The sequence below is a fragment of the Alternaria arbusti genome, assembly GCF_024043155.1.
Source record: "Alternaria arbusti strain BMP 1465 chromosome Unknown scaffold_15, whole genome shotgun sequence".
In the NCBI taxonomy this organism is placed as follows: domain Eukaryota; kingdom Fungi; phylum Ascomycota; class Dothideomycetes; order Pleosporales; family Pleosporaceae; genus Alternaria; species Alternaria arbusti.
This window is the reverse complement of record NW_026249955.1, coordinates 86,185-110,223: the sequence shown is the minus strand read 5'-3', so window position 1 is coordinate 110,223 and position 24,039 is coordinate 86,185. Positions and strand designations below refer to the sequence as shown.

Below are 24,039 nucleotides of genomic sequence, written 5' to 3'. Positions count from 1 at the left end.
CCTTGACTCCAGTTCGAGCGCGCGGTTTTTAATGGGATTAGACATACTTTAGCGAAGGGTAGCTTGGACAAGCTTCGCGCCTGTTTAGAGAGAAAAAGCACGACTTGTGGGCGGTGTTCGAGACTGTCCTGACTGGTGGTGCCGTGTAAGCGGAGTAGCGAGCGGCTTTACTGCACGTTTTTAGTATATGAGCTTGCGGAGCCCGCGTTTGCGCTGACCCTCTTGGTTTTTAGGTATCGTCTCTTTACATCGGCGAGTTTTGTTGCAGCATTGTTGAGCGCTTTCACGTTTCTTTCTTCTTGTTGATCGCTGATGGCTAGGTGACACTCGTTCGCTATTCTCTTCACGTTTACTAGCCGTCGATCAACCGTGATCATTTTACATATCCATATCCTTGTTTAATCATTCGGATACTGTCACTACATCTACGATACGAAATTCGAAGCATACCGAACGCCATGTCATACCTTCCGCCACTAGGAGCCTTGCTCCTGCCTCTTACGGCACTACTCGCCCAGTCTGCACTCGCTGCCAACCCGTATACCAGCTCCATGAACGAGGCACCCAAGGACAACAACCCAGACTGCGACTGCTATGTCGTCCAGTCCGGCAAAGATTCGCAAACGCCAGAGTACTTCCAATACTACCGCTTCTACGACTTCCGAAACCTCCCAGGCGCAATGAGCGATTCACCACCGCTCCTCAATGATAGTCAGATCGCGGGCATGGCGAACACATGGCAGCCAGATCTGTTCAACAGCGATGCTTGGAACTACGATTGGGGGATCCAGAACTGGACTAAGCCCGCCACCGAAGACTTCCCCGTACCGATGAACAACTCCTTCGCGAACATCTTCCTCGGTGAAGAAGACTCCACATCCTACCTCGCACTACGAACATCGCGCATGGATGACTACCAGACGGCTGGAGAGATTGAGAACCAGCAGAAGAACCTCATGCACGTTTCGATGCGCATGTATGGCCGTGTGCAGGGTGCCAAGGGTGCGGTGGCAGGGTTCTTCACCTTCTTCGACGACGATAACGAGTCCGATATCGAGATTCTGACCGACGATCCTAAAGACCAGATCCGCTACACGAACCAGCCTTCCGTAGGCGAGGACGGCAACGAGGTCGCTGCTGCGTCCGTTGGCCCCACCGATCTCCCCCGCTGGGACGAATGGCAAACACACCGCATCGACTGGCTGCCCAAGAATAGCTACTGGTACCTCAACCAGAAGCAGGTCGCCGCGAACACATACTCTGTCCCCCGCGAGCAGAGTTTTCTGGTCTTGAACATGTGGGGCGATGGTGGAGAGTGGAGTGGCGAGATGGATGTGGGCGACAGTGCCGAGTTCCACATTCAGTGGATCGAGATGACGTTCAACACCAGTGGACCCTATGAAGGAAAAGCTCAGGAGAACAAGAGGGATATCACCAGTTTGTTTGGAAGAAAGAGAGCGGAGAAGGGATGCAAAACCGTGTGCAAGATCGATGACGTGAAAGAAGTCGGTACGCCTGAGGTTGACAGCGGGGCCATGGGAATGAGTGTTTCTTGGGGACTGCTGGCTGTAGTTGGTCTTGTGTCTATAGTCGTCGGGATTTAGAGACTAGATGCGTTTGAATGATTGTAATATACCCAAGTCTATATACACTGCTGCATACTTTGAAACAATATGTTTAGGAGATACACCTGCGTTGAGATGATATGCTATGTTATTCAACTGCGTTGTGCCCGCAATTTCGAACCAGCACGTCCAACAACGCAATACCCAATTCGATCCCAATCTATCCCGTGAACAAGTTTGCATCTTACCACCAATAATTAGACGGTGGTAAAGCTTTCCAGTAGCCGTGATCCATGTCATCTTGCATCTCCTCTGTGGTTTGCCGAGGTAAGTCACAAGTACTACTTTCAACGTAGTACATCGGACCTACCAAACGATCCTCGTCTGATCTTCTGCAGTAAGCCAGTGGAGCTGGTTGTTCCGACCAGGTTTTCTCGCTGTTATACTCGATGAGATGTTTGAGCCCATCGTCCGCATACTCTGGAGCCGCTTAGCGCCCCAAATTACATGTCAAAAGATAACTAGTCGTGACTTACCTGGAGTGGGGTAGGCTAACCGTACAGTAAAGTCAAAGGCAATGGATCCTGCAACCCTCAACGCTTCCTCACGAAGGTACGTCAAGCTTCTGACGTGGTCGATGATGGACCTCGGGTGAGGACTTCGATCCGACATTGAAAGGTGCCAATGAATATGGATACTCTTCAGTTGAGAGAACTGTCCGCTTCGAACGGCGCTGAACAGTCCCCTGAAGTACGGCAACATGTTCATATACCATGGCCTGCCAGGTGCGTCAAGCCATAGGTGCTCGAGTGTGTTTGGAAGAGTGTCTGCTAGCATCGGTGATGTTTCTGTCAATAACGTACTCGGAGTATTTTGGCTGAGACCATCGTAGCCGAGAAGTAAGTATGGCTTCGCTCGCAGGAAATTTAGTGAGCCGAAGAAGCTGCTCATTCGGAATGTACCTGGACTTGAATTGAAAGTTCGCCAGATCACTCCTAGTGTATCCCCAAGTGACAAGCTGACGAGAGTGTTGGCATGTTGAATTAGTGCCGTCCTGACATCGTCATAGAACTCGTAATCGCGTGGTCGACGTTCGTACGGTGATACCACCTCAAAGTCGGTGATTGCCCTGCAAGCAACTATCATTTTCGCGGCGATGGAACCGCTGAAACGTGGAGATAGCAACGATAGTCTGGCTATAGAAGAACTGCGAACTGGCCATTTCCAAGGGTCTCCCATGAATGCAGAGTCGTCGGTATCTGGCCCAACAGCCCACGGGCGTCCATGATCAGTCTCACCACAGTTACCAAGGGTTAGGTCGGTTAAGCTTGGAAGCAGAAACAAAGGTAGCGCGTTACGGACCGGCCACTCGATACCGCTCTGGTATGCATCGAGATGAAGGACTTTGAGCCTTTTGAACCCACCCGCGTTGGCACTATGGACGATGCTGTTGAGCAAAAAGCTTGGGCTGCCCTCGTCCAGTTGTGATTTTGGGAGACGGAGCCAAAGCTGTTCCAGATTACATGCAGCAAGAACACATGGGGTGAGTAGCACATCTTCTCCCAAGATAGCGCGCTCAAGAAGGTCGTGGTCAGAAGCATGTGCCTGATTGCTATTCATAGCCGAGATGAGTTCGCCGAGCCACACGTAGCCTTCTGGCGTGTAATCCGGCACGTCGTTCACATCTTCGTCAACATCACTTCCGTTGCCATCCAGCATCTTCCGATGCCGTCTCTGATAGCGAACGCATCCTGCATCTTGAGTCGCACGTTCCTCGTTCTCTTCGTCATCGAGCTCGTTCTCGGGTCGCAGGCTATGCCCCGCCCAAAAATCGCCTACCTCGAAACCGTCTTCCATCTTCAGTCTCAGATTCTTGATGTACCCACACAGCTCCACGTTTTCGAGAAGAGTACGTGGTAGCTGGCGATAAGCCTGGCTATCCATGTCGCCTGCCCGCTCAATCGATTCGTAGATGAGCGATCTCGCGACATCTCTGAAGCTTCGGCAGACGCGACACAACGCCAGGAGTTCTCGCGAAGGAGCGGGTACACGCGGTGAAGAGAAGCATGTTATCGGCGTGTGCAGGAGACTGAATATTTGGAGGAGCAGCTCGTTCGGAAACTCGTCCATGACTGGAAGAAAGAACGAGAAACGTAATGCGCCTACGATGGGAATTGTAGCCCTTAAAACTCGGGAGGGAAAATCAGGCAGCAGTATGAGTCAGACGCGCTCACCCTGCGGACAAGAAGTCGCGTTCACGTAATGTCGCGTTTTCGGTTAGCTCGAGTTCAACGCGCTGCTCATCCGTGGACCTGGGCATGCACTTGCCGAGGCTGCGATGTTCTTTTACTCCCCAATCAGCTACGGCTTGTTGATTAAGCTGCGTCAACTTCGAGGCTATCCTCCGGCTCGGTGGTTTCCGGTCGACAAATAAGGGGACGCGGCAGCTACGTGAAAGCCACAATGACCAAAGAAGTCAACGAACAACGATGCATTTCCGCATCCGGACGACTGAAGCGAGATGCGATCGCTTTCGCAATAGCTCTGCCGCTTCTGTGTTGTGCGCATATGGCTTTGCGCATGAGAGATAAGACGAGAACATGGTAGTGTCTATGTTGTTCGCGCGATGCCAAATCGTGGCGTTCTCAGCTCGAGTCTGGCACGCTTCCAGGGTCCATCTGGTGGCCGAGAAGGCGGGGTGCCCGAAAACGTGGAGGGCCACGCAGCGCTAAAAGACAAGCAGCTTAGGTTTGGCAAAGGTATGCAAGGACGCAGACGAAGGCGTGGTGATGCGAAGGAAAGGTGGGTCTGGAAGTCGCGATGCGCACCTGTCAGCTGTCGAGGATGCTGACCCGTCTCGCCGCCACATGGGATCTGGTCGATGCGGATGGTCTGAGGCACGCCATGTTTATTGGTAACATTGGAGTACAATGACATGAGCAAATCGGTTGCATAAGTATAAGTTCAAGGCGGTATGATTGACTATAGCGCAAGAGACGGTGTTGAGCAGCAAATACCTCCACCCATCTATCATTACATCAGCAGTCTACAACAACCATCTTCTAAACTTACTTCGTCTCATACCCAAGCGACACTATCTCACCATGGTGTATAACCACGTCAACAAAGGAAACACAATTCTCGTCCCCGCCGAGTCCCTTGGTGGTGAGGAGAGGAAAAAGATCACTGTGAGCTGGAGTCAGTGGCTAGGAACTCGCTCTCAAGAGTATTACGTCTGCAACTACACAGTAGCGTCCAGTCGCACGTAGACCCTATACCTCTTTCGAAGTCTCCAGGCTGACTCATCACGAGCAGGCAAAAACGGCCTCCTCTATGTGCAATCCGACAAGCTCGAAGAGTTCAAATCGAAGAAGACAGGCGGTGAAGATTTCACTTTCACGGTCGACGAGACGTTCCAGTACGGGTCAAACGATGATGTTACCATATTCTTCCTCGTGTTCCACAACCAAGATAACAAGCCTTTCCAGGTCAGTAAGCTGCGATGAGAATGCGGGAGGCTGTACGCTTATTATCTTCCTATAGCACCGATTTATCAAGGAAACTATAGGTCAGCTTGAAGGGCAAGCTGCGGACTTCATCGCGGGCTTAGGCCTCAAAAGTCAAGCTGAGTCCTTTATTGGCGAGTACTTGGAGGACTATGAGGATTGATCGAACTTTCCCATATTTCACCTTTTGTACATCTTCCATACGAACTTGCACAGCTATTAGGCGGTCAAAACTCTGAACTACAGGGGGCTTCGGGCGCTACATATGTTTGCATAGTTCGTGGATATCAGGATCGAAATAAAATGAAAGTGTTTGAGACACATATATCACTAGCTACATGCTCCAACTTGTGGTACTACGAATTATATGTTCATGCTTCTTCTAAGTTACACTGAACATACTTCCATCTACATGTTCGATACCGAAAGACTACTTAGCAGTCTGCCACTATTCACACGTCGTATGTTTGACTTTTGTCCGTTCCACTCCCCCATCTTGCTCGTTAACTCATCCGACTTCCAGTCCACGCCTACCTCAGTTCCTGCTTGATCTTCCATCGTGCCCAGCAATCATCCGGCCGATACCTACATCTGATTCCTTTTTCTTCGTCGCATGCATTTAGCTCCGCGTCCCGGGTCATAACGCAGTCTCTATCTATACACTCAAGATTTCCATCGAAGTGCCAAAGTCTTTGAAGCGGCAGATCGTTTCCTTCAGCAATAGCAAAAGCTTTGACTTGTACCCCGGCTCCTCACGAGCTCCACTAGCTATGCCCAAGTCGAAACTCGACAGGCCAAGGCTTGCAGCAGTTATGAGAAGATAGTTATTGGTTTGAGAGTTCAGACATATCTTATCAACAAGGTCGTATATAAGGCTTCGTGGGAAGTGCCTGATTTGGAGTGCCCTCAAGCTATCTGGAAAGAAACCCTTCGGGTGAAAAAGATGTACAGGTGTATCTGAAATGAGCCGATCTTGGGGTGTCATGAGTTCGAGGGTTATTGTGAGCTCCTGTAATTGTGTGAGTTCTTTGAAGCTGGTGAAAGGTCTCTTGGTCCGGGGGGTCCAACCGGTAGTCCCGTGGGTGCACTCGAATATCTTCAGTGACGGAAGAAGGATACGCAAGAGTCTGCCCAACCGGCTATAGTCGTAGTAGGGACCATCGATGCAGACATTCTTCATCTTCAAGCTCTGTATACCATGCATTTCCGGTAGTTCTAGCATGCGATGAAGCTGATCCGGCTGCAAAGTGATATGCTGTAGTTCCAGGTTACGCAAGAACGTAATCCTTTTAGATCCTCTGTGTGACCATTGCAAGTCATGGTGGAAGGTATTGTTGGGGAAAGTTCGGGCACCGCTGGCTTTCAAGGTCTCTATAGGTGCCAATATTGGAATAGCCGCTTCCTTTCCAAGGTATACATCTAGGCTCTTCAACTTTCCCAAAGGCCAGACTCCCAAAGATGCGCTTTTGGTGAGTCTTTGCCAGCGTGCGGGGCAGACGGCTTCGATGATTGCAGAACTCATGTTCATCAGCCGAAGGTGTTCGAGGTTGGTTGCGAGACAGAGTATAAGAGCCAGCGAAGCATCTATAGCCCAGATCTCTCTGGACATACTATAATACCACGTCACGTCAAACAGAGGCTCTTTCAATGGGTACGCGAGGTCTTTGAGAGCTTTCTGTACCTCTGATGACTTTTTGGAGAGGTCTTTACTGGCCTTCTCAATGGTATTGTTCGGATCGTAATAACGAAGATAATGAAGGTCTGCTTCCCATTGCTCGTTAGCAATATCGAAGGCGAAGCTCCGGATGTGCTGTGAGAGCTCTCTGCGGCTGATAAGAGTTAGTAGAAGACGTGGTATGGAGAGTATGTTTGGACTGCGTACTTGGACGTTCCTGTAAAGATACGGCTCCGCTATCTTGCGATAGTACTTGTTTGTAAGCATCAGGTTGTGGACGGCACGTTGCGGGAGGTATTGTATGATCATCTCGTCGATTTCAGTGGAAAGTTCCGAGAGCGACATCGTTGGATGGTGACTGCGGTTGAGAGGCGGCTATTCGGAGATGTCGGAAGATGTGTTGACCAGGTTGTGCCTCCAGAGAGTGCGTTGTCTTTGCGCAGAACGTATGGGGAAATGTGTGTCTTTGTAGGTGAGACCCGACCGGCGAGAGTTTAAATATTTTCGTCCTTTTAGGCAGCAGCAGCAGCACATGACTGGGGTGAAGTGAACTCTGGTTGAGATGTTGTCGAGGCGTCATCGGAACCGAAACTTGAGCACCAGTCGAACACGACTTCACATCCGACATATCAAGCGCTGGCGCGCCGTTTCGCGTACCTGGACGGTCTGCACTGTGCTCGCGTTAATGCCCAGCCCTGGAGGTGAGTAACGAGGGCGAGCACGTGTAAGAAGGTCCGTGCCTCTGATACAGCAGGTGTGCCCTTTCCACTTTCGCTCCTTCGATTAGCAACGCGCAGGTCATCTCGCAAACTACCTTTGACCAACTCTCCAAAGACTTCCAGCTCATCCTCATACATCGGCGGTGCGCAGTCACGACATATTGCTCATTCTCGCGACTCTTCGCCAACAAGCTATCCACGACTCACGAAGTCGATACTACACCCATATAATCAGGTGCGCTCGGGTGAGAAGTATCATCAACACAAGAAATCAGTCGCTCTGGCCCTCCCTTACTCACCCACTATGGATCGTCTCTCAACCGAGCTAGACGAAAAGATTATCCAGCAACTGGTCGGAAAGGAAGCGTCTGCTCTTTCGATGACATCAAAGTACTATCGATCACTTGCAGAACCACAGCTCTACCGAGAGCTCAATTTCTCGACCAAGCAGTGTATAGACTTGATGTTGTTATTCGAGACGCTTGTTGATCGTCAAGATCTCGCAAAACACATTCGTTCCTTCACTATGACCATGAACGGATCGCCAAAATTTACCTGGATCTTCGACGTTATCTTCGACCCCCGCTTCCGGAGTAAGATAAATGCGTACGAGCGGGTCATCAGGGAAGTTATTCCATCATCGTCAAGAGACCGAGCCAGGCAATGGCTTGATCAGTTGTATCCAGATCAGATGTATCCAGGAGAGCCTATGATCGACGGACAGCTCGCGGTTATTGTCTCTCTTGCCGAGAACATGGAGCATCTGATACTCGATCGTGTCTACCTTTCTAGTCTTCCGATCACCTGGTCAGTCCTCGAAATGTCCTGGGGCAAAGTCAATGGCGCCCCTCTGAGTAGCGGAGGACACAAGGGAACTGCCTGGAGGTATAGCAAAGGCTCCGCCTAGCGTGCGGAGGGCCACATACCCTCTTTAGATGGAAGCGAGTAGTCTATAACGGGCGGACGTTTGGTGCGATACCGATAGATTGGAGAGACAATTGAGACGGAGATGACGCATTTTGGACACGCTGGTCTTCCTACTATTCAATGCCGAAATGTGGCATTAGAACAGACAACTTGGTCGTAGCAAATACGATAGATCTAAGGCATCGCTATAATTTGCACTCATTCAGAATGTGAATGGGGCATGTAATGTCAGGAGTTTTGTTGACGAGGCGCGTTCTGAGGATGAAAGCAGCCAAATGATTACGTCACGCCACGGCGATCTCCACGCCTCGGCCATAGCGGGGTTAACTTTTGGGAGCCGAGCTGCGAACTGCCTAACACACGCGTCAACGTTAGCCATCATCCGCAACACCATGGAGGAATATAAGGCCAAGTACGCCATACACGAGGCGTGTCGGGAAGGTCAAAGTGCGTGTCCCACCCTCAGCTACGAGATCAGGCCTAACAATCCCCAGCATCCCGAGTCGACTCCCTCCTCGCCGCGAACCCCAAGCTCGCAAACCTCCGCGACCCAGACGATCGCCTCCCAATACACTGGGCCGTGTCCTACAATCACCTTGCTATCGTTCAAACACTCGTGCAAAGCAAGTCGTTCGATGCCGATATCACAGACGGCTCAGGCTGGACGCCACTCATGATGGCATGCTCGCGGAAAGACGCAGAGCCAATAGTAGACTTGCTGCTCTCCAAAGACGCCGACGTAAACGCGAAGAACAATAACGGTCAGACCGCCCTACACTTTTGCGCGTCGAAAGTCAACCTCGATATCGCACGCACACTGCTCGCACAGAAGCCGCCAGCGTCAGCACGGATAAAAGACAAGCGAGGCCAGCTTCCACTGCACCGCGCAGCGGCGGTGGGCAGCGTGCCGATGATGAAGGCGCTTTTGGATGCAAAGAGCCCTCTGAACGCGACGGACATGGATGGCATGACAGCGCTGCACCACGCGATGAGCGAGGGGCATGGTGACGCGGCGCTGCTGCTGCTCACCATGGGCGCGGAACACGACAAGAAGGACACCGATGGCCATGTGCCGCTGGACCTCGCGCCAGATGCGAAGACTAGGAGCTTCATATTGCAGGCAGCTGAGCGGGAAGGCGTCGAACTGCAGTAGGGACGATATATCTCACGACGTGTAATGTTGCATTTGCGGAGTCAACACGATACCCAGGGTCACGGCGCAATGAGGCTGTCATATCTATGAACACATTCACAATTGAGCTAATATCTGCGAATTGCTCTCATGCTTTATGCCATGCGGATCGCTGCCTGGTCGGTGGGGTGGCACGAGCTCGTGATGACTACTCCCGACCTCGACATGCCTTTCTCTCGCAGCCCCTCGCACCCCGCGTGTTCTGCACTTCGGACCTATTGCGCAATCGCACCTATCGCCTGCATTAGCCCCCACGCTGCCATCGGCATGTCATCAGCCCTGGAGCGGGGCCTGACCTAGTGCCTGTCCGCAGCGATCAGTCTACATTCCATGCCTCGAGTCCCAGCGTCTGCACACGCACGGATGCGAACAGGCAATCGCATCAGCTATCAGCTCAACTGTGAAGCACGCGACAAACTCTTGTCAGACGTCGCAATCGCAACTCCACGTGGTGACGTTACTTTGCTCCTGACGCGTGCTCATCCTGAGGATGATTCGCCATCATGGTGCTAATCGTCACCCATCATGGTCTTCACGGTTTGACTATATAGCTGTCGCGGGGACGATATACCGAGGCTGAATCCGCGCCGTTTCCTCCCTCGAAGACGTACACAGAAAGTACAGTCTGGACTGCAGCTACCCCGGAAGTATAAGTCGCAACCGCATCGATCAACTCTAGGTTTCCTACATTCTCTCCTCAGCACACAATACCACACAATCACTCTCTTATTCAGCACGTCATACACCCATAGTATAGCAGCATGGCTACCTTCTCCGATCCATCGACGTACCTGAATTTTCTCATCTCTCCGCGAATCCCTCCAGAGCTGGTCCTTAAGACTATCCAGCACCTGCCTTTCAACGATGGCTCGCTCATTACCACTATCCGGAGCGCACATCCTAGACTTCGTGCCATCTTCAGGAACTACGAAAGATCCATCACTGGCAGCTTCATGAAGAAAGAGCTCCGGCACGCAGAAACAGACTTCAAGTGTGGAGATGATCGGCTCAACGTCGACTGGCTGGCCGATTGCGTTCACAACTACGATATTGTCGATGACGTTATGGACGCCCTCTGCTCCGAGCACAATTTCAACGCAGTCTTACAACACAACGTCCCCCTCGCAAATGCCGGACTACTGCTATTATACCGCCTGACATCAATCGGTCAGTCCACCCGCCAACCCCTCTCCAGCACAGCCTCAGCTAACCTCCCTCTCAGAAGACCACGCAGACCGCCTAACCTACATCAAATCCCTCCCCCGCGACCCCCTGGTTGCAATCTACCTCGTCCTCCACCACGCCACCCTCTCCGCCCGCTACCACGGCTCAGGCTGGATAAATCAACGCACCTACGGCCGCTTCATGGACGCAAACCAAGTCGAACTACGCAGCGAACTAGAATTCTGCTTCGCAGAAGCGGCGCTGTGTCTCGGTCCGGAGTTCATCTCAGACACACTCCTGCACCACGATACCTCAGATGCAGAGACTACGTTACTGAATTTCTACCATGATCATGGCACGCATGATTGGGACTGGCCTTGTTGGGGGACGGCGAAGGGCGAGTTTGAACCGCCCAGGACGCAGGGGCCGCAGAGGGAGGAGGGGAGTGGCAGGAGCTTGTTTACGACGATGTTGGAGAGGTTAGCGGAGTGCATGGCGTGTGAGTTGGGGGATGTTAGGCTGAGGGTTGAGCGGCAGCTTGAGAGTGCGGAGCATGAGTTGGCGTATTTGAGTTTAGCGGGGAAGGCAAGTTTATTGGAAGGAAAGGATGTGGAGGTCGTCGATGGTCGGTAGGGCGGGGTGTTCGAGTCGTCTTTTGGATCGGACCGGACTGGACTTGAACGGCATGTATAATGGCATTCCTAGCAGACCTTCTAAATTTTGGTTACTCCTCATGATGCAATACATATAACGACGTCCAACGCCCTAAACCAACTCATTGTAAACATCCGTCCTCCTCTTCAACGGCGAGTCATTCCTCATACTCCTCACATACTCAACATCAACCTCCGCACACGCAATCTCCCCTTCATCCTTCCAACTCCCCCCCTCCCCCTCATCACCCCCCAGCTCCGCCACAATCTTCCCCCACGGATCCACAATCATACTATGTCCCCAACTGCGCCTCTTGCCCTCCTCATCATGCACGCCCACCTGCGCCGCAGCGATAATATAACTCTGCGTCTCAATCGCACGGGCGCGGATCAAAATCTCCCAATGTCCTGCTTTTCCAGTCGGCGTGGTGAAGGCGGCGGGATATAACAGCACTTCTGCGCCCCGCGCGCGGAGGGCGAGACCGGGTTCGGGGAAACGCAGGTCGAAGCAGATTTGCATGCCTAGTTTTCCTACGGGGCTGTCGAAGGGGTCGCCCAAGTGGATGCCGCGTTCTACGCCGGCGGATTCTTGCATCTGGGGCCCGTCTTTTACGTCCATGTCGAAGAGGTGGAGTTTTTGGTAGCGGTACTTGATCTCGCCTTCTGCCGTAATCCATATCAGAGTATTCTTAACCTTTTTTCCATCGTCTGTGGGCTCGTGGATGCCGACGGAGATGGGGAGACTGTATTCCTGGGCGGATTTGCACAGGCCTTGGACGAATTCGGAGTCTTGGACGGATTTGCAGAGTTTGAGACCGCCGGAGGTGGTTAGGTAGTCTGCTGCTTCGGGGAGGAAGAGGGCGGCGGCGCCTGCTTCGTGGGCTTTGCGGCAGAGGGATTGGGCTTGTTTGAGGTTGTCGGCCATGGAGGCTTGGGAGCGCATTTGTCCGACTGCCTGGGGGTTGTTAGTATAGGGGTTTGATGGTTGGTTTGTACAGAGCAGTCCATATCGACTCGCGAGTACTCTCTTGAGCGGTGTGTAGATGTGGCGAGATGTTGGGGAACACGAGTTGTTCTAGATAAGAGCCAACATTGAACAAGATTTGGGATGATATATGGAAGGTACCCAAGTCCATAGAACGAATTACAAAGCCTCAAATCTGTACATTGACGGTACTGGTTGGCAACGATGAAATGATGGACAATGGGAAACAGTTTAGATGGCAAGGAAACGAGAGATGACTGGGAACAACTTACTGCGAGAGGCATCTTGAAGGTATTGATCGGTTTGGTTGTGTGTGTGGGAATATGTGGAAGGAATCAAGGTAGCTCTGATCTATATGAAGACAGCAAACAGAACTAAAGAAAGAATACTGCTGTCGTCAGAGACGGCAGGCGCGATGCCACTAGAAGCTAGTTCAATCGTAGCAGTCATCGTGAGATGCATGTTGCATCTGAGAACGCATGCCAAAAAAGCATATGGCATGGTGACAGCATGGACAAGTGAAGATGTCCATAGACCGATCGACATGCGGAAGTCCCCTGCATTAAGGCTTGGTGGTGGGAATTGCGTCAGGGCAGAGAGCGGAGTTGCGGAACATTTGCTCGGCCAATCGGCGTGCGGCTGGCATGCTGCAACCGCGCCCGTCATCTCGAGGGCTTGCGCGGCAGGAACCTTGGGAGCAAGAGGACACGCATGCGATTGGGGCCGCCTTCCGATGATACGAGCTGATCTAGCTGCGACGACTAATTTCGCGTCACTACTCTCGACGACATCCACCTATGGTCATTGCTGTGACACCCCGCGAACCCTACTGATCGCGTACGACCTCCAACAGACCAGCCTGGCCTCCCGCGCAGTTGAGCTATGAACAGACACAAGCGCCGAACGAGTGCACGCTGAACGCTAGCGAAGCGTCGTAGACGACCCATCGCCCCAGGACACGTACAGTTGCAAAGGCACGATGAGCGGGAAGAACTGGTGGAACAGCGCCATCTCAGGCCTGGAGTCGCGCCTTGACGGTATCCTGGCCGAAGATGGCACCACCACCACCAAGCCGGCGGGCACAGAGGCAGGCGCCAAGTCAGACACGACAGAAAAGGCAGCGACGGACAAGAAGCTTGCGGTCGAACCAGGTGGGTGGCCTTGGAGACACTTGCTGTTACCAGCTTCCAGAGAGCTAACGACACAGGTATCTCGCGCACCTCGTCACGAAGCCGGCCCAACTCTCGATTACAGGATCGTCTAGCCAAGGCTGTGAACAAGGGATCCGAAGCAAGAACTTCGTCGGACCTTGGATCAAGACCTGCGAGTCCGGCCGTGAATGCTGTCACCGCATCGCCAAGAGCAAGCATAGACTCGAAGGCGCCTGAGCCAGCGACTGAGGCGGTAGCTGCGAAAGAGGAAAACACAACGGTGAAGGAAGATGAGGTGCCCAAGCCGGATGAAAGCAAGGTCGAGGAATCTCCACAACCCGCCGTAGAGGCACCTGCGCCCATAGTCTCTCCTCCAGCGACTTCACCACCACCTACACCTCTAGTAGCCGAGCAGCCGACCTCGACGCCCGTTCCCACCATGTCCATGCCGTCGATACCCTCCATCGTCACCCCGCAAACCTCGTCTCCCCGCCAGTCCTTCGACAGCGACCCGTCGCGACCTTCAATCGACGTACTCCCCCCAGCGCTGTCTACCGAGACCAAAGATCCCGAAGAAGTGCAGGCTGAGCTATCGCTGTTGCAGAAGACATACGAGGAGACGATGCAAGACAATCGCGAGGAGCTCAACTCTCACCTCGAGCGAATCGATGCTTTACAGTCGAAGCTCACATACCTCTCCGAACAGCTTGCTGCCTCTGCAAAGACCGCCAAGTCCGATTCGGAAGCGACCCCGGCGGACAAGAAGCTTGCGGACAAGGATGCCCAGATAGCTGCGCTCATGGAAGAGGGGCAGAAACTCTCAAAGACGGAGATGAAGCATCTGACCACTATCAAGAAGATGCGCGCAAAGACAATGGATCAGGACAAGGAGATTGCGACACTCAAACAGCGGCTGTCAAAGGCGGAGAAGAGCATCACTGAGCAGTCGGAAAGGGCACGGCGCGCAGAGGCGGCGGAGAGGTCTGCGCAAGAAAAGTTGAAGATTGTGGGTAGGATTGAGAAGGACATTGAGACGATCAGAGCTGAGCGCGAGGAGGCTGGACTTACCATATCTGAGCTGCGGAAGCAACTTAACGATGCGCTCTCACGAGCCGAAGATGCTGAGAAGAGAGCCCAATCTGGAGCGCTGGAAGCAGAGAAGAGAGCCACTGCGTCACTCAAAGAAGATATCGAGAATGTCCGGATAGAAAAGAAGCTTGCCGAAGATCGCGCGAAGAGAGAGCTTCAAGCGGCCAGAGACGAAACGAAGAGCCAGCAGGAGAAAGCAAAGGTCGCCGAGCTTGAATTGCGCGGCGAGATTGCTGTGAGTTTTGACGGCGCTTACAAACAGATAGACACTGACAGAACTCTAGAACCTGGAATCTAAGCTCGAATTGCTCCGCAGCCGCACAGAAGAGGCCTCTTCATCTGCGACTGGTGACTCACAAGCTAAGCTTCTGCGACAGATTGAGACGCTGCAGACCCAGTACTCGCTGGCTTCCGAGAACTGGCAGGGTATCGAGACCACTTTGACGTCTCGTATGGCAACTCTTGAGAAAGACCGCGACGAGACAGCAAAGCGCGAGTCTGATGTCCGACGAAAAGCAAGAGAAGTCAACTCGAAAGCACGCCGACTGGAAGACGAGCTCGAGAGCATCAACGAGCGAGCTAGGACGTTCGAACATGACTTGACGGAACAGCGTACGGCAGCTCAGAAGCTCCAAGCTAGGCTCACACAAGCAGAGACGGCAGCACAAGATGCGCGAGCCGAACTTGAACGAGAAAAGAAGGTGTGGGAAGTCGAGCTGCAACAACGAATAGAAGAGGAGAAGAACAAATGGAAGGTAGAGATACAGACGCCATCTCTACTAGGCGATTCTCATCATCTACGAACAGACTCACCTTCAATAGCACAACGCCGGCATTCACCCGACCCACTTGGGATATACAGCCGGCGACCGAACCCACGCTCTATCTCCAGCGGCATGGACATGCCCATGATGTCCCCTATGGACCGCATGTTCGACGAAGCCTCGCGCCGCCCCTCCTCCTCCCGCCACAACAAATCCAGCAACGCGACCAAAGTGCGCACCCCCGAACTCGGCACCCCCCAACGACAAGACTCCATTCCATCAAGCATGTCGAACCTCAATGGCGGCCTGGAAACACCGTCTATCCACACCATCGACCACGACAACGACCCCTTTGAAAACACATCCTCCCCCCACCGCACAATAAACGACATGATCAGCGTCTCCACCGCCGGCGCCGGCCCCTCCGTCCAACTCGTCGAGCGCATGAGCGCCGCAGTCCGGCGTCTGGAATCTGAAAAAGCGACTCATAAAGAAGAGCTAGCCCGCTTAACTGCCCAGCGCGACGAAGCCCGCGAAGAAGTTGTTAAGCTCATGCGTGAGGTTGATGAGACAAGGAAACAGGGGGAGAAGGTGGGCGATTTGGAAAAGAGGTTGGGCGAGATGGAGAATAGGGAGATGACGGCGTTGGAGATGTTGGGCGAGAAGACGGAGAGGGTCGAGGAGTTGGAGGGCGATGTGAGGGATTTGAAGAAGATTTATAGGGAGTTGGTTGATACGTTGAAGTGAGGGGGTGGTGTAGCTGTGGAGGCGGGAATCGAGATGCTCCCTTTCCTCCGTTTTTGTGTCACGAAACCGTGGTTCAGAGTGTTATTTGCTGACCAATGACGTCGCTTACCTCCCCGTAGTGTGCACAACCATGGGCCGCAAACAGTGACTCATGTCGTCGAACTGGCCGCCTATATCTATACGCGCCCCTCAAACCACGAATCTTCGTTCTATATCACAGTTAGACCTTGATGATACACCGAGTAACAATTTCCACATCCGTGCGACCCGTTGCGCCTTTGCGACTGCCAACATCATGGATACGACCAAGATAGCACCTGTCGTTTGGATCAACGGATTTCCAGGCTGCGGAAAGCTTACCATCGCCTCCGTTATGAAGATCCTACATACCGACATGATCCTCCTGGACAACCACAAGCTGATCGACCCCGTGGAAGCAAAGTTCCAACGAAGTCACCCAGAGTATCAAAAAGAACGGCATCGATATCGGCAACACATCTCCAGGGAATACGTCAGTAACCCGGCTACGTTATCGCAAGTCGTCGTTTTCACCGGTAAGAATCCTATGTACCCTTCGCTATTAACACTTTGCTCATTATTATTGTTGTTGTCAAAGATTACCAGTCCGACAACGCACTAGGGCAAAAGGTTGCGGAAGAGTATCGGGAAGCAGCGAGACAGGCTGGACGTCCGTTCAAGCCTGTCTATATTCTTTGCGATGTCGAGGAAAACATCAGGCGAGTTGCTGCTGCTGGACGCGTTAACGGTAGTGCCAAAAAGCTCACTGATCCTGAACGTCTGAGGGATTTCAGGGAGAGATGCGACATATTTCGATTTGATGGTTGCGATGGGTTAAGCCTCGACACGACTGACAGTACGCCTGAAGAAGTAGCTAGGGAGATACTTCAGTTTGTGAAGGAAAGATGAAAACTAAGCAGTTCTTCCCGGTTCAAGATTGTTATTTTACTATTTGAATTGGCGGGTGGTGCTACTTCGCTTAGCTGGGAGGTGGTAGCCAAAGAGTCACTATGCTCTCAGCCTTGTCACAGACGTGTGTTTGTGTCCCACAACATTCATTGATGTGGGCTAGTCAGGTGAGGTAAGTGTGACTGAACCTCCGCACGAGGTAGAAGTATCTCTCAGTCTTTTCACAACTCAAAGAGCACCTTAAAGAACTGCTGTCGGCCATTCTATGGGCGCCTCTTCATGACGCAAACGTATTGATCGTTGACGGTCGTCACGTCTCAGCCCCGTCACTTGGGGACTGGTGCCTATTTGATTAAGGCGACACTGCCAATGATAAGTGTCTAAAACACTCTACTCTTATTCGACAGCTATATGCAGAAATCTCTTGCTTTACAATCCTCACGTTCATTGACCCAACTTGGTAGTGGCGTTATCATGTCTGCTCCCACCAGCGTATCAGCAATAGGTCCTACCTGGCGCTTCGTTCTCCACGGCGGATGCACCGAGAGCTGCCCGGACACTGGCCGCCAGAAGGATATTTGGAACATACTTTATATGATTTGTGAAACAGTCCCTGAAGCGCTCGCGGACGGTCTCTCTGCAAAGGAAGTCGTTGTACTTGCCGTCTCCGCTCTCGAGGATTCCAATGGATGCCTGCGTTCTACGAAGCTAGTTGCTGTGATATAGACCTCTAGCTACATTTACTTCTTTTTCGCCTTCGCCGCCGCTACAGCATAAGCTCCAAAAGCTTCCGATTTCCTCACTTCGAAGTATACGTACAAGCCAAAACACAACACCGCAGCCACAGCTCCACCAACCAGCAAGCAGCAAACAATAAGGAGCATATACTTGCATATTCGTAATCCTACCGGTGACGTGAGCACACAGATCAAGATCTGGGACAGCGCTGGCCACAGCACGACGATGCGGAAGTAGATACGCAGCGGTAGCCACGTACTGCCGGCAATAGCCAAGTGAAGGGGATTGAGACTAGAAATGAGGCTCTTAGCCCCACTAGTGTAGTAGCGATCTTTTCTGAACTCTTCCCTGAAGAACACAGGAGTCACCGCGCGCATATGGCACGCGATTGGCGTCTCATCCCTGTCTTTCGACGACTCGAAATTGACACGCACCATCTCCACTGTGATCTTGGCTTTCAGGCCCCGCAGCATGCGACCGGCCATCTCTGGCGTCACCTCCTCCGGATTCGCGTTCTGGAGCAGAGCTTCGAAGACGGTCCGCTTGTTTGAGTCGCGGACGTTCATACAATTGTCGTAAGTCCGAACGTTGGAGTTGTCGACCAGTGTCCTCAATTTCTTAAAGAATTCTATCTTGTCCGCGAGTGGTACGGGCATTACGGCAATGTAGTGAAAGATGGTGGTCCATTCGGTCCATTTTTCGGGGTGTTCGGACATTGCGTGGACAATAAGATCGGGTCCAGAAGGGGAGGGAACGCGGGAATCGAAACCTGAGTCGTCAAAGAAATGCGCGAGCGTCCACATGTACTCGAAGTGTAAGGCCCCATTTTCTTGCACGTGTCCGAAGAAAAGGCTTTCTAACGCTGTCTTGGATATCTGTGGCGACTCGTCAAAGACCCAGCCTGGGTTCGCTCCTGCGCACAGAAGGATATCAGCCATGGTAGGGTTCGGATACTTGCCCGGGGACCAGCCTGCATAGTGTAGCAGCGGACGACCGGGCTTTTTAATGAGATCAGGTTGCCTTCTCAGCGCTCCCGAGACAAAAGCGCACATGTTGTTGCTCACTGCGAATGCCAGGAACGTAGTTTTCCAGGCTGGAGGGTGGTTCAGGCGTGGACCCGGCCAGTAAGCCTTCCCTTCGGCCGACTTTGAGAGGCATCGATCAAGAACGTGGATAAGGTCGTAGGATTTCGTTCCATCCATGAAGTCCAACTTCGGGGCGTACCTCATCATGATTTCTGTTGGTTCCAGGGTCCATCTAGACTCCTCCCGCAGGGTGTCGCTCAGCTGGACATAGGCGAGTGCAATTGAAATGTGGTACATAGCGCCAGCTGCCATGATTCCATCCTGTGGTTGGGGAAGTCTATCGCGTATCTTCGAAAACAGATCTGTGTCCGATGTTGTCAAAAATTCCCTCACTGTCTGGTGAAGGAACTGAACTGTCCAAATCGGAGCGTCTGGCATGAGCATTGAGTTATGCACAACCCAGTGATACGCATCGATGTAGGCGTCAGGGTTGGTCAAGACGGCAGTCTCGTCATGCACGCCTGATACTATGTCTGCGATCAATTGATCTCTTAAAGCGATCCTGGCTCTTTCCTGTGAAGCGTCATCTTCTCCGGGCTCGTTCGTAGGTTTGGCAACAACCGATTTCCTCAATGCTTCCCACATCTCAAGGGCTTCCGTGCGTCCTTCTGGCATAACGACCTGCACCAACCCTCCCGTTGCGTCTCTTATGCGCTGCTCCAATCTAGGGCCACTTCTACTCATATCCAATATCGGACGGGGCTCAATTGCATAACCGTCTTCGGTAAAAGTTTGGTATGGAATCACCTCGAGAAGGACACCTATGTCCATTACACTCACCGGTTTGTCCGCCGCCAGGAGCGTCCTGAAGATGGCGTCTGTCTCTCCGCGAGTCTCTACCGGTATGCTGTCGAGTGTGGACAAGTAGAGCTCAGCCATTTGTGTGTTTGTCTGATCCAGGTTCAATAGTCGCGCTCGTACGTTTCCCAAGTATTCGCTTCGTGATAGGCTGACATGCACGCTGTCGACGACCAGGCGAACCCAAAGAAACACGCCCATTGCCTGATCAACAATGAACCTGCAGATCTCCTGCAGCTGATCGCAGAATTCCGAATCTCCAGCCATGTCTCGTGCGCGCCGGTGGGATTCCAATCGGCTGTGGACATAATAGTATATGTCCTCTTTGGTCCAATCCTGCACCCGCAAGCCAGGTCGGCCCTTCAGTCGTACATCGAACGCGCTCTCCGGGCGGCTGGTGGCGCATACCTTGAAGGTACCAAATCCTTGGTCGGCCTCACCTGATACCAGGAACTCCAAGAAGTCGGCCATATATTCCCAATTCTTCTCATCGTTGTCACTCTCGTCCAAGGCGTCTATGAAAAGACACATGCGAAATTTGACTATTTTCTGCGACTTGCATAGAAGCAGAATCTTCTCAAGCTCTTCTAGAGAGAAGGAGCTTTGTTGGCCATGGGAAGCGATCAACGGTTCGATGATGGAATGAAGGGCGGGGTGGGAACATAAGAGTTTGTACACGATTGCACCGACGACTGCTTTCCAGGATCTGTTTTCTTCCTCAATCTCGCGCGTTAAGAAAACTGCTGTATGAGACCAACCAGATGTCTTCAGGGTTCTGGCGATGTCGCCCGACTCGCATAGGTACTTCATCACGGTAGACTTCCCGGAGCCTGGCACACCCTGGATCCAAAATATGCCCTCTTCAACGCCAAGCCAATGCATTAGGCCGGGTCCTTGCTGGTCCGCTTTTAGGAGCCATGAGAGCGTGCGATCATGAGCTTCGTCAATCTGGTTGGTTTTCAACGTCAAGGCATCGGAAAAGTGTTTGAACAAAGACTCATTTCCTATCGTAAATTTATTAGACAGCGTGCCCAAAGTCGAAGGCTTGAGCCTCCCGCCAGAGAATCACGTACTTTCCCGCAGTGCTTCGTACACTCTGTTCATATGCTTGCTTATCTGGGGTCTCACCACTTGCTCATAATCAACCCGAGTCGGACCTGTCCTACTGAACTTGCACATGTTCATGTGATTGGCGGTAATGGGCAGGCGCCGTTCTTTTGCGTGTCCAATTTCTGAAGAGTCTGGGTCTACAATCTATAATGGGGGTAGCGTCAGCTATTCAGGCTTTTCCAAGAGTTCTTTGCCGGGTTTCATACCTTTTCATCGAAGCCGTTGAAGCCTTTGTACCCCAATGACTCCTGGTAAGATGTAACATAGAGCATTTGCTGTTTGTCCAGCTTTTTTCTGAAGTCATCTCTTAGTATTTGCAGCATTGCGTCATTCGGCGTGAGCAAATCGAGGTTGATGTTGCTCGTCGAAAAACCGATCGCTTTGGCAAAACGGGAGATGATCTTGCCCGTGCTGACCCAAAGACTCCCGCGATGAGGGGTACCGAAGAATAAGACGCCCGCCGTTGATGCTAGTATGTCTTTCAGGTCTTCATCTTCATCCTCAGCTTCGGCTGATAGCCTCAAGGCCTATTTTGAGTAAATGTCAATTGACCGAACACTACTAGGTGATGATGAGACCCAGAGAAGACTTACCGATTTGACGACTAAACCACCAAGAGAGTGCGCAATGAAAATGATGCGGCGACCTCGCACTTTCTCTCGCTGAGGAGCAAGCCGTTCGAGCAGGTCTCGTCCACGGTCGAGGATGTTGTCGCGGTTAGCTGGGCCAGAGAAAAAGTGGCTAACGGAGGAATCATAGCCATAGGTGAAAACGCGCGCTTTGGGGAAATCCTCGAGCAAGAAGTCTCGCGGCCAAAAGGTGTTTGAGGGTGGAGGAGTTCCGGGCAAATCACCTGCGGGCTCCGTTGCAGCTGCTTTTGCGGACCGTCGGAAAAAGGAACCCTTGGAAGTTGGTTTGGTAGATGCTTGGTTGTTAGTACCCTCCGAGAACGTCCACGTGCTCTCCGGGTGACCTTGGAGGCCATGTACGAAAACAATGTCAAATTCTCGAACCGCGTCGCCTTGAGTGAGCTCGGTCAGGCCATAGATGGAGATGGTCGCGGGTACTGGACTGTTCGCTGTAGGAGTGGTAGTGTCCGCCATGTTGTCAGCCCATCTATGGCACACTTTTAAAGAGTGATCTCTGAGTAGGCGTGTAATGAAAGGATGAGTCTTCTAGTAAGGCGTGGAGAATAAAGTGGGTGAGCAATGGCGGGCTATAAGCATATCCCTCCATGAAGGTTTCCGTATGCTAGCTAAGTTTGGGTGCGGCTGAAGTCTTTAGTTGGAGAGGCTGGATTCAGCCACGAAACACTCTAGCAATACTACAACCTCTCAAATCGCAGCTGAATAGATAGTCTGGACGCCAGAGGCGCAATCGACTGCAGCCTTCAACCTCGTGAGCGCCACGACATGATACGCTTATTGCGCTTGCAAACTGAAGCAGGAGTCTTTGGTCTGCTAATTGTATGTTCGTGGGTTGAAAGTTGCAGTAATACATACTACGAGCAGGCGCTATGTATGGTCGAAATGCGACGATGAATTTGATTATAGGGCGCAATGCCAAAGATGAAGGGTGCGATTGATGTTGAAGAAGGTAGGAGAGGGGCTTATCACCGGAGCAGGGAAGTAGCGGCTCAGGTGGGCCGTTGCGGCCTGGGCTGTTGTGATTGGGTCGGAGATGCAGGCAGCTCCCCCACTTTCAATTGGGCGTCCCAGCCAGTATGTCTTCCACATCATCAAAGCTACCTAGGTATCTCAATCATACCATATACCGAAGCACACACCTGGTAGAGGGCTGTTAACTGTTCGAGACTTGATTTTTTTTTGGGATCTGAGGTACCCCATAACGCTGTTAACAACAAAACATACCGAAGCACAATCTCAATGGCCAGCCCGAATCAGGACCAGACTGCAGTCTGAGTCAAAAGCGCGCTCTCGGCTTCTAGGGACTACTACTATCAAACATCGACGATCCGATGGAAACGCGCATAGGTCTCTTGGAAGCTTTCAGAAAATGACTCACAAGACCAACGAGTGCCAGGTCGGTACCTACAACAGCATTAGCCAACCTTACTTTCACCGGTCGTATCCAAAGAAAGAATACTCACCGGGATATCCTACTACCGATATCGCAATTGGAAGCTTCTCCTCGCGCCCACTCACCCAAGATGCGTACGGAAATTCTGCAACTAGACAAACTTATCAGTCTGAGTTCTCCTCCTGCAGGTATATGACCTACTTGGAACGACAATCTCGGGAGCCTCAATAGTGGGTGAGATATAGAGCGCATCGAACGCGTTCTGCTTACCGGGCGGCTCCGTCTTCCGATCTCTGTAGTTTGGTGCAACCTCAGAGACTGGCAGCACCATCAAGGTATCGTATCTGTCCGCTTGGAACACTTCAGAGAGTAGCCAGTCTCTGTAAGTGTCGAGGCGAGCCACAGCATCCTCGTTCTCTTCCTTAGTCACTGACTTGGCGACATCCCTGGCGCGAAGTTAGATCACGTCAATATCCGAGACGGCGGTGCGCACCATCTCCACTGTGTGTATTCATTTGCGTAAGGTTCCTTCTGGAACTCGCGCCTGTACGTTTCGCGGAATTTGTCGAAGCTATGATAGAAGTCGTACAGAAAGGTTCTAGTGGAGACCTAGGGCACGTCAGCATCGCTATCGCGATGATTCAATGAAGCCAGACCTCGCTCAAATAGCCATCTAGTGACTCTTCATCCACGGTATTTGGATGCGACCTTTCCCATTCCAGTGATAAGTCGATCTCCGTGACTGGCGCTTGCAAATAGTCGCTGAAATCCTTGACGAAACTCTTCACGTGCTGCATCTGTACTTCGTTGTTGACTGGGAAGAAGTCCACTGGATACAGAAGCCTTTTCGGCAGCTAATCATGATCAGAAACAGTCGACGATATGATTACAAACCGCCCGGATTGAACTCACATTAGCCTTGGGTTTTGCGATGTCGCAATTGTTGAGCCATACTTGGAGTATGGTATCCATCTTGTCGATATCGCGAGCGAAGATACATTGCGTGTCGAAACGACTGACGATCAGTGAACCCATCGCATCAATCACGCAATGGTATGAACTTACTCGAAAGTCGGCACCATTCCTTCGAGTGCCAGACGCCCTGTAGAAAGACGCAGTGCGAACAAGCCATTCACAAATGCCGGGCGACGCCCGCTTCCCGTAGCTACTATGCTTTAGGATCGAATCTCCAGCTGAGACTTTG

At 52.1% G+C, this 24,039-nt stretch overlaps 10 protein-coding genes across 10 annotated transcripts; 7 read left to right on the top strand and 3 right to left on the bottom strand.

The window, feature by feature from the left end:
- Nucleotides 1–458: 458 nt before the first annotated feature.
- Nucleotides 459–1,604, top strand: J4E86_008885 (uncharacterized protein; the record flags this gene model as incomplete). The annotated part of the gene is made up of 1 exon (XM_051449394.1): nt 459–1,604. The coding sequence occupies one exon, from the start codon at nt 459–461 to the stop codon at nt 1,602–1,604; it is 1,146 nt and encodes a 381-aa protein (XP_051299248.1).
- A 3,065-nt stretch (nt 1,605–4,669) lies between these two features.
- On the top strand, nt 4,670–5,234 carry J4E86_008884 (uncharacterized protein; the record flags this gene model as incomplete). Its single annotated transcript, XM_051449393.1, has 3 exons — nt 4,670–4,763; nt 4,878–5,057; nt 5,134–5,234. The coding sequence occupies 3 exons, from the start codon at nt 4,670–4,672 to the stop codon at nt 5,232–5,234; spliced, it is 375 nt and encodes a 124-aa protein (XP_051299247.1).
- Nucleotides 5,235–5,726: 492 nt separating this feature from the next.
- Nucleotides 5,727–7,091, bottom strand: J4E86_008883 (uncharacterized protein; the record flags this gene model as incomplete). Its single annotated transcript, XM_051449392.1, has 2 exons — nt 5,727–6,881; nt 6,954–7,091. The coding sequence occupies 2 exons, from the start codon at nt 7,089–7,091 to the stop codon at nt 5,727–5,729; spliced, it is 1,293 nt and encodes a 430-aa protein (XP_051299246.1).
- Nucleotides 7,092–7,769: 678 nt separating this feature from the next.
- On the top strand, nt 7,770–8,372 carry J4E86_008882 (uncharacterized protein; the record flags this gene model as incomplete). The annotated part of the gene is made up of 1 exon (XM_051449391.1): nt 7,770–8,372. The coding sequence occupies one exon, from the start codon at nt 7,770–7,772 to the stop codon at nt 8,370–8,372; it is 603 nt and encodes a 200-aa protein (XP_051299245.1).
- A 412-nt stretch (nt 8,373–8,784) lies between these two features.
- Nucleotides 8,785–9,545, top strand: J4E86_008881 (uncharacterized protein; the record flags this gene model as incomplete). The annotated part of the gene is made up of 2 exons (XM_051449390.1): nt 8,785–8,839; nt 8,887–9,545. The coding sequence occupies 2 exons, from the start codon at nt 8,785–8,787 to the stop codon at nt 9,543–9,545; spliced, it is 714 nt and encodes a 237-aa protein (XP_051299244.1).
- An 800-nt stretch (nt 9,546–10,345) lies between these two features.
- Nucleotides 10,346–11,381, top strand: J4E86_008880 (uncharacterized protein; the record flags this gene model as incomplete). The annotated part of the gene is made up of 2 exons (XM_051449389.1): nt 10,346–10,751; nt 10,807–11,381. 2 exons carry the CDS (start codon nt 10,346–10,348, stop codon nt 11,379–11,381), a joined length of 981 nt encoding a protein of 326 aa, XP_051299243.1.
- Nucleotides 11,382–11,513: 132 nt separating this feature from the next.
- Nucleotides 11,514–12,670, bottom strand: J4E86_008879 (uncharacterized protein; the record flags this gene model as incomplete). The annotated part of the gene is made up of 2 exons (XM_051449388.1): nt 11,514–12,356; nt 12,659–12,670. 2 exons carry the CDS (start codon nt 12,668–12,670, stop codon nt 11,514–11,516), a joined length of 855 nt encoding a protein of 284 aa, XP_051299242.1.
- A 695-nt stretch (nt 12,671–13,365) lies between these two features.
- J4E86_008878 (uncharacterized protein) lies at nt 13,366–16,137 on the top strand (the record flags this gene model as incomplete). The annotated part of the gene is made up of 3 exons (XM_051449387.1): nt 13,366–13,537; nt 13,594–14,861; nt 14,911–16,137. 3 exons carry the CDS (start codon nt 13,366–13,368, stop codon nt 16,135–16,137), a joined length of 2,667 nt encoding a protein of 888 aa, XP_051299241.1.
- A 295-nt stretch (nt 16,138–16,432) lies between these two features.
- Nucleotides 16,433–17,064, top strand: J4E86_008877 (uncharacterized protein; the record flags this gene model as incomplete). The annotated part of the gene is made up of 2 exons (XM_051449386.1): nt 16,433–16,691; nt 16,778–17,064. The coding sequence occupies 2 exons, from the start codon at nt 16,433–16,435 to the stop codon at nt 17,062–17,064; spliced, it is 546 nt and encodes a 181-aa protein (XP_051299240.1).
- A 495-nt stretch (nt 17,065–17,559) lies between these two features.
- On the bottom strand, nt 17,560–23,807 carry J4E86_008876 (uncharacterized protein; the record flags this gene model as incomplete). The annotated part of the gene is made up of 12 exons (XM_051449385.1): nt 17,560–17,757; nt 17,973–20,689; nt 20,852–20,939; nt 21,002–21,322; nt 21,389–21,873; nt 22,563–22,581; nt 22,821–22,846; nt 22,906–22,986; nt 23,037–23,281; nt 23,329–23,444; nt 23,492–23,632; nt 23,748–23,807. The coding sequence occupies 12 exons, from the start codon at nt 23,805–23,807 to the stop codon at nt 17,560–17,562; spliced, it is 4,497 nt and encodes a 1,498-aa protein (XP_051299239.1).
- Between the last annotated feature and the right edge of the window lie 232 nt (nt 23,808–24,039).